The sequence below is a fragment of the Populus alba genome, chromosome 19, assembly GCF_005239225.2.
Source record: "Populus alba chromosome 19, ASM523922v2, whole genome shotgun sequence".
Lineage (NCBI taxonomy): Eukaryota > Viridiplantae > Streptophyta > Magnoliopsida > Malpighiales > Salicaceae > Populus > Populus alba.
Genome location: NC_133302.1, coordinates 7,905,374 through 7,917,954, shown reverse-complemented (window position 1 = coordinate 7,917,954; position 12,581 = coordinate 7,905,374). Strand labels below are relative to the sequence as shown.

General features: G+C 32.0%; 1 protein-coding gene across 1 annotated transcript; it reads left to right on the top strand.

Annotated features, from left to right (window-relative positions):
* Positions 1-6,621: 6,621 nt before the first annotated feature.
* On the top strand, positions 6,622-8,383 carry LOC118056959 (ammonium transporter 1 member 2). The gene has a single exon (XM_035069408.1). The coding sequence runs from the start codon at positions 6,671-6,673 to the stop codon at positions 8,192-8,194; it is 1,524 nt and encodes a 507-aa protein (XP_034925299.1). The 5' UTR covers positions 6,622-6,670; the 3' UTR covers positions 8,195-8,383.
* The last annotated feature ends 4,198 nt before the right edge of the window (positions 8,384-12,581 follow it).

The window sequence follows — 12,581 nt, the reverse complement described above, 5'->3', positions numbered from 1 at the left end:
CTCTCATCAACCAAAAGTCAGAGGCACAGATGGTTAGGATGTAGAACTTGTACCAGAATTTTTTTTATCCATTTACAGAATTTACCATTAGCTCTACGACTTGCACAGACTCGATCATCAGCTATTGACTGACAAATGGTTTGCAATAATTTCACCCCTCCAGCACCAGGTTCTTGCCAGCTATTGGCAAGGCCATGAGAGGGGTTTTCTTTCTTTCTTTTACGGATTAAAGCATTTTATGTGCTCCTGAGCCAGCATCAGACCCTGAATTTCCTCCCTAATTGATGCTGACTCCAGCAAATTTCCTGGTTCAATACATTAGTATCTGATGAATAGATGAGCTTGCTTGAGGTCACGTCTGTAAGATGAATTGAAAATGACGAGTTAAATTTCTAGAATTTCTAATTCTCTTTTGACATTGATTATGAACTTCAATGATGGTTAAGGAAATTCTTATGCTTAGAATAGTGCATATGATAAAGTCATCCAGAAAAATGACAGGAAATACATTTGCAGCTGTTGAAATCGAGGCGTGCATGGAGTAATAGCAATGAACTATGAACTTACTGCAGTCTGCTCTCATGGACCTGACATTGCTATTTACATCAGAAGTGCCATGCTTCTCATAGGGAAAAACAGAATTCATCTGAAACATGCATGCATGTACTCAAAGTAAAAATTCATCTGCGTTTTGTTTTTAAATTGAACTGATTGCTGGTGATTTTACAGACAGTAATTGTTTAGTTTAAATTACATGCAAATTTATAGATCAAAGTAAAAATAATTAAACTTGTAATAAAGTTAAAACAAAACTCTAGTTTATATACAAAGTATATGGTAGAATATTCAAAGTTGCAATTGAATCAAACAAAAACATTATCAAATAACTAGGAATTTTTTGAGGTCAATTTCTTATCTTCTCATAATTTATTTTAAATAAATTAATATTTCATATTAAATATTAAATATTTTTGTTGAAAAATATTTTTAAACAAATTATTAACTCTAAAAGTAAATAAACCCTACTTTTAATTTTACCTCAAATGTATCTATTAATCTAGACGATCATAAAGAGATCGTGTTAGCTAACATAATCTCCTATTTTGACCTAGAGTTAGCGTTCTTAACTTGAATTATTGTTCTTTATTTAAGACAAGCAAGAAGTTACGTGAGTTGGCTGAAATTTTAAGCTTTATATTTAACTAATTGGGTTGGATAATTTTTTTCAATAAAAAAGATAAATATATAAGCTTTTCCAATATATTTTTGAGATAAAAGAATTATAATTTTAAATTGAAAAGTTGGAGCTTCTATTTAATTAAATAAATTAAAAATTATTTATACCAATAAATAAATAAAATATTTTAACTTGGAAAAACAAAAGACAAACTACGTTAACCATAAATTGGGGTAACATGGGTTACCCAAACTAGCAAACCACGCTAACCCTATAAAAAAGTAAAATAAAAATAAAAAATCAAAAATCAAATTCTCAACCATCCTAATATTAAAAGATAAAATAAATAAACGGATTTGAAAGAAAAACAATAACAAAAACAAAAGTAAAACATTGTGGATTATTAATGTAATCCACAGTGCAATAAGTGTGGATGAACAATAATTTCCTATATCTTTTAGTTTGGTTGCCCAACGCGCCTCACCAATATTTTTTCACCTCAAAAAGAAAGTCCAAGAGACGATTATGTTTTTAAAGAAGTGAGAGAAATTTGATAATCAGGTTAAATCTTGATTAATTTGATAATATGATAAAAAATAAGACAGCAACAAAAAAAAAAATTTTAAAAATATTGCCCTGAGCAAATCTGTGAACAGAAAATAAGATAAAAAAAATGTTACTTCTTGCTAATTTTTTAAACTTGTGACCCAAGTTATCAAAGCAGAAGCACTATACATGAAAAAGATCATGAAGTTCAATCCTTAGAAAAATAAATCGTTGAAGGATTAGATAAAAAAAATTCCATAAAAAAATAGTCAATTAAAAGAATGAGGGTTAAAATTAAGATAAAAAAAAATAAATTAAAGGGAAACAACAATTTTTAAATTCAAGAGTTAAATCGAAAAAAATAAAAACATTAACAAAAGGAAAAAAAAAATTCAATAGAATGAGGTCCAAAACAAAAAAAAGAAACAACACACTATAAACTTGAATTGAAATGTGAAATTTAAAATAATAAAACTTTTATAAAAGGGTTAAGGAAAAACAAATAAAAAATCTAATGAATAAGAATCAAGTTGAAAACATCAATACATGATAAAAAAAAAAAATTAAACATGTATAATTTTACAACTTGTATGTAAATGTAAATTGAAAAACCTATGCATAGATATAATTAAATAAATCAAGAACTATTGTTTAAATAAATTAAAATAAAGAAGTCATTAATGATAAATAAATAAAAAATTGAAAAAAATAAGAAACAAATATAGATCAAGATTTTTAATTTCATAATACAAGTCGTAATAAAATAAATTTATAATAAAAATCGACACATAAAATTTATTGAAAAAAATAAAAAAAAAAAAAAAACATATTATGCAAGGTTGCACATATTAAAAATATTATAAAAAAAAATATTTTTTATTTCTAAAAATAAATTTAATATATATAAAATAAAAAAAAAGACAAATGATAAATATTAACTTCTTAAAAAAACTAAACACATCCAATATAATTAAAAAATTAATCACTAATTATAAAAAGGCTAAATAAGCACGCAAAAAAATCATAGATAAGTAAAATACAAACTTAAAAAACATATAAAAAAAACTTAAATTAAAAAAAATCAAAACTATATAAAACACAGAGAAGTACAAGGTCAGGCCAAGTGCTTGGCATTTGAATAAAGTCACCATGGCCCATACTCGCAGGCCTTTATTTATTTTTATATAAGTTAATGGAGCAGATGACATGTCATCCACTCCAATTCAATTTAAAAACAAATAGATGACACATCGTCTCAATTCCCTAGATTCTGACCGCTATGGTAGCCGGAAAATCTGGGTTACTAGTTTTTTTTTCTTATAAAAACTCATTTACAATCCAAAACACAACAAGAACCCTGTTAAACCAATCAAAACCTTTCTAAATACAAAAAACCGCTTCAAAACTCAATATCAACTCAAAATCAAAAAAGTATTTCTGAGCTTGAATTTGTTTTTCTGTGCACTTTTAAAGTAAAAAAAGAAGAAAGAAAAACACTTAATTTGAACTTTTCTTATCATATAGAATCATTTGAAACAAAACTCCACTGTTTTGGTGGCTAAATATAATAACTTCAGTCCTCTAACTTTCAATTCAATCATCTCTTAAAAACATGCAATTAGGTACTGATTTGGGCTTAGAAAAAACTCAATTGTGCAAAGAAAGAGAATCAAATTAGAAACTTTTTAAAAATCTCCACTCCAATCCATAGTTATTTATGGATGATGAACAATGATTTCAACTACAGCAAAAACACCATATATTTTAGCTTTATAATAATAGTAATAATATAATGTGGTTCTTGTTCTAGAAAATATTTAAGAAATCTTCAGCTTGTGAACAGACCGTTTCTGGAATAATTTAATAGTAATAATATAATGTGGTTCTTGCTATAGAAAATCTCTAAGAAATCTTCAGCTTGTGAACGGACCGTTTCTGTAATAAACTTGCAGCCAGGTAATACGGCATCATCTTCATTTAATAATTGAGATTATAGTTGGAATACTTCTGACCAGAAATTTTTCGTAGAATAAATTACTCACAGATTCTTTTGACTTTCTGCACTTGTTTATCATTGAAAATCCAGATTCACACGAAAAGGCATCTGTCGCAATCCGGTGAGGCGTGGCCTGGAGGCGAGAGTATTTTTTTAGTGGCCGGAAGTTATGGCAGCCACCTTCTTACTGCTGCTATAGTCTCGCTGATCATATATTAAAAGAGGGAAGGGTTAACTAAATTTGTCGCTTAATTTATCTTCAACTTCATTGAGAGGCCATGTTCTTTTCGTTGCTTTTGACCTTGCATTGTTCTGGTTCCCATTTTTCTCATCTTCGTTGTCATTGATAGCTATGTGTTCTTCTCTTGCATCACCCGATGCCCAATGCAAAACTTACTGAGATGAATCTAGTTTTGAGAATCAGGATTGTGCTGATCATGTTTTAATTAAAAATGTATTAAAATAATTTTTTTTATTTTTTTTATTTTTTTATTATCAACACATTAAAACATTTTAAAATTACCTAAAAAATATTCAGGCACTTATAATGCAAAACGTATTGAGATGCATTTAGTATTGAGAATTGTGAGTGCTTGTGTTACGATGAAGAATATTTTTTAAAGTATTTTTAATTAAAAATATATTAAAATAATTTTTTTTAGATTTTTTTAATGTCAAAACTTTCTAAAATATCCCAAAAAACATTAATTTAATATTTTTTTTAAAGTAAAAATCAATTTAAAAAACACTTTACAAAACATGTTTCATTTAACATTGTGGTTCAAAATAAAATATGATTAGTACTACAAGTATGAAAATCAATCAAATTAAAGGATATGATTTGTATGGATATAAAATAAATTTGTCTCCGTGATAATTTTAAAATGAATTTTTATATTTTTAAAATAAAAAAATATAAAACAAAAACATATATATATATATATTTTTTTGTCTTTAGTATCTCTATCTTCTTCTTCTTCTTCTTTTTTAATCAGGATAATAACTAAATCCTAAAACACAATATTATCCAAATTCATTTGTATACACTAAGCAATATACGTGAGATGTGTTCAATGATTCAATTTCTTATTGTTTTTATGTCCCCTTAATGAATTAAAGGCCCATCTTATGTAAGCAATTATTTGATATTCATTGAATCTTCTTAAATCATGATATTCTACTATTTGACTTAGAAAAATGAATCTGGATTTAGAATCTTTTAAGTAGAAGTTGGCTGAAAAAATATAGTATATTCTAAGAACGTTTGGGAACACGATGCAAATTATATTCTTAAAAATTTTAATTTTAATTTTTTTGCTAAAATTTAATACGGTTTGTATGTTTTAAATCATTTTAATGTACTGATATTAAAAATAATTTTTAAAAAATAAAAAAAATATTATTAACATTTATTTCGGCATGAATAATTATTTGAAAAGCAACCGCTACCATATTGCCAAACATACTCTTATTATCAGGTATACTAAGTTAACCCCCCAGCTATGATTTTTCATTTCTATGAACTCATTTTGCTGCGCAAGAACCACCCCTCTTTTAATAATAGAAAATTGCATCCCTAGAATATTGAGAAAACTCATAAGCTTCTTTCCACATAGCTACTGCTTAGAATCAGTCAAAAAATTTCCGAACCCTAATTAGGCTAACGGATCTAATAACCCATAATTTAAAGTTTAATCCAGATCGCATTTTAAATAAAACTAGAAGAGAAATGCCACAATCCAGATCGCAGTGTAACTGAAAATATTAACATTAATATATTAAAATAATTTAAAAATATAAAAAAATTAATTTAAAATAAAAAATTTAAAAGTTTTATAAAAACATAATTAAACCGTAAAATATATTGTCTAAATGAAATATAGAGACATATTTCTTGATTTTTAAAAACTAAGTTAAATAAAACTATCATTATTTTTTTTCTTATCGACACAATATGAAATTACCAACGAACGATATGATGAACAATTTTTGTTAGGGTTTAGTCGATAAAAAATTCATCGATGAAGTCACAATCTTATATAGATGGATTGGTTCATTAATAAAATTGTTAAATGTTGTAATGTAACCCATAATTTAAAGTCTAATCCAGATTGTATTTTAAATAAAATTAGATTAGATATTAATTACTTTATAAAACTTAATTAATCGAGCCATTGAGGAGATGTTGACTAAAATCCTAAATTATTATACCCGTTTCAAGTCATTGCTGACATTACAATTATCACAATATATCAAGTAGCTTACTATTTAAATACTGATAATTTTTTTTTTTTTTGAAAAAAAAAAAGTAATTTTACATATTAGATAATATTATTAAATTTGGCTCCACCTAACTCAATAGGTTAATTTAATAACCCACAGATTTAGCTCTTGGTTTAGGTTGGATTCCAAACTAAACAAAGTAGAAGATAACTTGGCATGATTCCATTAACCTGATATGCAGATTAACTTGTGACCTGATGAAACTTAATTTGATTTAAAAAAATAATAATATTATTTTAATTTTTTTTTTAAAAATATATCTTAAATAATTTAATTTTAAATTATTCAAATTAACCAGTTTAATTCAGAATTTAAATTAAATTAAGGGACGGATTGGTTATGCTTACACCGGCTTAGGAATTTCACGAAGTTAGCTTATTTATTTTGAGCTAGACAATATATTTTTTTTTTAGTTAGATCATGGTTTTACAGTTTTTTTTTTTAACCCATGCTTAGATAAACAAATTGCCAATCAAAGGTTAGGTATGATCTAGTGTGTATGTAATTGACATTATACAATAATTTTGGAAAAAAAGAAAAATCCTTTCTCATGCATTTTCTCAACAAAAAAAAATCATCTATATATATTCTAGTGCCGTGCTCTCCTTTCTTCCATAGCCTTTGGGCACATCTGTCTCTCCCTCCTTCTCTCTCTCTCCGCTTCCACCATGGCCTGCTCAGCCTCTGACCTAGCTCCTCTCCTCTCCACCGCTGTCAACTCCACAGGAGCTGCCACCTACTTGTGCTCCCAGTTCACCACCATATCCAACCAGCTTTCAGACACAAGCTATGCAGTCAACAACACTTACCTTCTTTTCTCTGCCTACCTAGTCTTCGCTATGCAACTTGGCTTTGCCATGCTTTGTGCAGGCTCTGTGAGGGCCAAGAACACCATGAACATAATGCTCACTAATGTTCTTGATGCTGCTGCTGGTGGCCTTTCTTACTATCTCTTTGGCTACGCCTTTGCCTTCGGATCTCCCAGCAATGGCTTCATTGGCCGCCATTTCTTTGGTTTGAGTGACTTTCCTTCTCTTCAAGGTGATTATAGCTTCTTCCTCTATCAATGGGCGTTTGCCATAGCTGCTGCTGGCATCACTAGTGGCTCCATTGCTGAGAGAACCCAGTTCGTTGCTTACCTCATATACTCCTCCTTCTTGACCGGCTTTGTTTACCCTGTTGTTTCACATTGGCTTTGGTCCAGTGATGGTTGGGCCAATCCGGCTAAACTCGATAACAATCTCTTATTCGGTTCGGGTGCAATCGACTTTGCTGGTTCAGGTGTGGTTCACATGGTTGGAGGTATTGCGGGTTTTTGGGGCGCTTTCATTGAAGGCCCACGAATTGGCCGGTTTGACCGTAATGGTCAGTCCGTGGCCTTACGCGGTCATAGTGCTTCGTTAGTGGTGCTCGGTTCATTCCTATTATGGTTCGGGTGGTATGGGTTCAACCCCGGTTCGTTCTTTATAATCTTGAAAAGTTACGGTGGTGATGCTGGAGGGTATTATGGTCAATGGAGCGCTGTGGGAAGGACAGCTGTCACTACAACATTGGCTGGGAGCACAGCTGCCCTTACTACCCTGTTTGGGAAAAGATTGTTATCTGGTCATTGGAATGTGATTGATGTTTGTAATGGCTTATTAGGGGGTTTTGCTGCGATCACCGCAGGGTGTTCGGTGGTAGAACCGTGGGCTGCGATCATATGTGGCTTTGTTGCAGCTTGGGTTTTAATTGGGTGTAATAAGCTCGCAGATAAACTACAATATGATGACCCACTGGAGGCAGCCCAATTGCACGGCGGATGCGGAATGTGGGGGTTGCTGTTCACCGGGCTGTTCGCGAAGAAGGCGTACGTGAATGAAGTGTATCCAAACAAGCCGGGGCGGCCGTATGGGCTGTTCATGGGTGGTGGTGGGAAGCTGCTGGCGGCGCAGATAATTGAAATCTTGGTGATACTAGGGTGGGTCTCGGCGACAATGGGCCCACTGTTCTATGGGCTCCACAAGTTGAAGTTGCTGAGGATCTCAGCTGAGGATGAGATGGCAGGCATGGATTTGACAAGGCACGGAGGGTTTGCTTATGCATACGATGCAGAGGATGATGCTTCAGGAAAGTCTTCTTTTATGATGAAGAAGGTTCAGCCTTCGAAGAACACCACACCTAATGGAGACTCACCAGCTATCAATGTGTGATCAAATTTGATGCTTTACAATGCCATCAAGTAAATAAAAAACAAAAAATAAATTAAAAAATTGGATATATAGAAGCTAGGTATAATTTGCATATCCAAGCTCTCGTTAAGTCGTTGTATCAACTCGTAATTTTACGAGATGAACTTGAAGTTTATTTTTGTTTAAAACAATGTCTTTTAGGTTTTTTTAGCTTCTTAATTTTGACATGGTTGATTTCGTCAATAATATGAAAAATAATTTAAAATAAAATTTAACTTGAATCAGATTTTGAATAATAGGATTGATCAGAACCGAGCTGGATATAAATGTGTGACATTAGATTATTTGCTGCTGGTTTCAAATGAAAGAGAAGAGGATGAATCTCACCAATAGATTAAACAAAATGGGGTCTTCTTTCTGTATAAAATGGTTAAATTTGTATGTATGTAATGGATGATTCTCTCTGCAACCTTCCATCGCCATAGCAGGTATCCTCGCAGGTGCAGGAAAACTAGCCGCGGCCATGATCAGTGGAAGAAGGTGAGCAAATGATTCCCATTTCCATTGACTATTCTCCACCATGTCCGCTGCTGCCATGTCCAGATGATCCTCTGGGACAACAGCTTTTGCTGCATATTCTCCACAATATGACTCTGTGTTTTCCAGAAAGTTAGAAACATCTTTGGAACAGAACAATTTAGTCTTCGGAACAGAACAATTTAGTCCTAAATGTTAGAGAATAATATAAATCATATCTTAGGACCTCACCTCATAATTTAAGCTTTTGGGTTGAAATGGTTCTTTGACATGGTATCAGAGCCTTGATGACCTAGTGGTCACGAGTTCGAATCTCACCATTCCTATTTATTTGATAAAAATTAAGTACAAGGTAATGTGAGTCTATGCAAGTTTCAAGCCTAAAAAACTTTCATTTGAGAGAGTGTGTTAGAAAATAATATAAATCATATTTTAGGATCTCACCTCATAGCTTAAGTTTTTGAATTGAGATATTAAAAATTTGCCAAGATCCTTTGTAAGGGCAAAACCACTGATACGGCTGATTGAGTTTGCCAGAAAATTAGAAAAATCTTTGAAACAGAACAATTTAGTCTGACGAACACTGACCCGAAGAATCACAGAAGAATCTCAAGCACTCTAGTACCCTGGAGTGTTAATTGATAAAGATAATATTTTTCAAATCATAGGTTATAAAATTCAATTTGAAGGTCGATAAGATACAAAGCTCGGCTCGTGGACTGGAGTGTTAATTGATAGTCAATAGATCAATTCAAATTATTTTAACATAAAACTTGTTAGAGTCCAAGCTTCACGTTGGAGCATAGATTAATGGATGGGTTTTATAAATTTTCTCTGAAACCTCCACCTTTGCCTCACGTTTTAGGGTTTGGAAGTTAAGTAGAATTTGTAACTTTGTAGTATTTTTCTTGATATAAACTGAATTCTTTTCATATTCATTGTAGAACTCTTGCCGTTTTAGGATTTGAAAGGTTTTGATGCCTCTTTTGAACAACTTGTGGAAACAATAAGAGAAGCTGCCGACAGGGATGAAAGAAAGACAGAAAATCTACTCACGATAGAAATTGTGATAAATATAAACAAAACACCGTCAAAGATTTTTTTTTTTTATTAAAGATTTTTTATTAGTAAATTATGATGAATTTTACTGAAACTTTTTTTCATTATTATATTGATCGATAAATATTGAAAATTAACATTCCATTAAAAAAAAAATAGAAAGGAGTTTTATTCTTTGAAGAAATTACTTTTCAAAAGATTCAATTTTACTTCTTTTTCAAGGGATTTCATGATATTTTTTCCTATGAAATAAAATAATATTATATAATTCTAAGAGATGTAACTTAACTAATCAGACTCTATATTTGTTTTTTAAAAATTACTATTTAAGTTTTACAAATCTCAAAGTCATTAAAAATTTACATATTTATTAATTTTAGAACTCGTAAAGATTAATTTCAGTATATAAAATGATCTAAATACTCACATAAAAAAAAAAATGCACTATTTTACTCATAGTTAAAACAACTCTGGCGTCATTAATGAATCAAGTTATTGCTGGTCGATCAGAGATACAGTCCGGGATATGTTTTATATTAATTGAATTGAAAGTTAATTCACATAAATTAATCGATTTGACGAGCTTATCCAGATGAGAATCCTCTTGTACATGAAAATTGAATAAAATTGTTTCGTACGCTGAACAATACATTATAATTTTTTAAAAAAATTATTTGTTGGATAATATACAAATTAATTTTTATTTTGTACAAAATTGTTTTAGTAAGAAATTTTTATTCCACGAAAAGAAATAGGATCGGTGTTCTCTCTCGCAGGTAACAGTGTAGGATCTGTGTTGTTCTCAATCTCTCTCGTAAATCTTTATGAGTAATCTCCCACAATCTTGACGCGTGCTTCCTAACATGTTAAAACCCTAGTCAACCAAAACCGTGTCTCCAAATCCTCCTCCTGCTCCCTGCCATAAACCTCAGTGGTCGCATCTTCAAGACAATGAGAAGATCCAAATCAGCCAAGCTATCCCACAACCCTAACATCACTGTAAGAAGATCTGAAAGATTAGCAGACAATTTCAAGAAACTCCCAGATGACTTAATCATCAAAATCTTGTTTAAGATCCAAGATGATACCAAAACCCTCATTCGCTGTTCCACTGTTTGCAAGAACTTGCATTCCCTCGTCTCCAAAATCGACACTGTCTCCCTCAAATTCTTATGTCCAAACGAGGGTGATGATGATGATGATGTTCTGTTGTGCTCGCAGTCTCATCACCACATTCCACAAGTAGCGTTCCCTGCCCTCATGAAGGTGTTTGCAAATCTCAACTTTCTTGAAATCAAGCTCTGCTCTTTCCCTTCTTCCTCAAATTTGCATGTGTCCAGGTTGAACTGCGTGATAGGTGATTGTGATAGTATCCACTGTGAATTAATTTTCGCTATTCAAGTTGGGGTGTTGTCAAGCACAAGGAGAGGTAGAAATATACCTCTGAAATTGAACGGGAAATTCGATACCTCCTTTGCTGAAACAATGATGTTCTTTTTAAAGAAAATGGTGCCGCATTGGCCTAAAACGTTAAAGAAAGTGGTGATTTTGAGTGCGAATATGCAGGGGTCTGGATCGAGAGGGAAGGTTTTTATAGGAGAAGAAGAGCTGGATAATTTTGTTGATTTGATTTCGACTTCGATGGTTTATGAGAGTTGGCTCAACTGGCTTAATAATCCCAAAAATGTAACTTATTGGAGCAAGGACGCACAGAATGATGAGCATTCTTGGCTTAGAGAAAATGTGTGGATTCTTTATGGTTTAGGATTTCCATGGGTGAAGGACAGGGTGACTACTGATATAGTTGTGATGGAAAGTGTTGTGAAGGAGTTATTGGGCGCTTTTGAATGATGATGTTAATGGCCAGAATTGCGCGGTGGTGAGCCACAATGAGAACAACAAATCTAACATTTTGAAGGTTTATGATGGTTACCAAATCTTTTGTTTGATTATTAGTTAGCATCACAGCCTAATGATGAAAGAACAAGATCATAGCCTAGGTGAATAGCTGAGTTAGGTGGATTTGAAGGAATCTGTTTGTTATTTATCTGCTAGTATTAACATTACCATTAGGTGATCATATCTTGACTTTTCCGGTTAGAAATTATGTATAGATTTTATAGTGGTATGGAAAGGAAACAGGTCGTTTCCTTGCTGATCATGCTTTTCTCTTGTTTCCTTGTTGATCATGCTTTAGAGAACCTTTTACACAGTAGGAGCTGAAGTGCAGAAGCAAGTGCTTTGTCCTGAGGGTTTTAGTCAGCGGCTCATCCAAAGTCCCCTGAAGATTGGCAGCAGATTGAATATGTTGTTCCGGCTGGTTCCGCCGTCGTAGTTTACAAAAACTTCCTCTACATTGAGTGCTTTCTTTTACATTGTAAAAAGCACCTTGATCAGCTCCAGAGTCCTGATACTGTTGGATTGTCATCTATGAATGTCAGTTTATCTGAAACTGAAAATCTTAAACACTCAACCTGTCGTCTTTCTTTCTCTGAGTATTCAAGCTGTCATTGCCGTCCTAGCTAACTCAGAACTGAAAGAGACCCCGATTCGTATTGTTAATCTAAGGCCAAGCCAGAAGACTCTAAATTGACGATCGACAAAGACTTGGTGTAAAACAAGAAGAGTTGCAGAGTTTTTTTTTTTGGGGGGAGGCCAGAAATTCCTCAGAGAGCAATTTGTGTCAGAATTGAGAGCTACTAAGTGTTTTTTTTTTTTTTTTTTAGAAGGATGCTGAGTGTTTTTTAACAAATCCAGGTGTGTATGTTTTAGTTGTTGTACAAAAGTTAATTAGATAAGTGAGTAATTATGT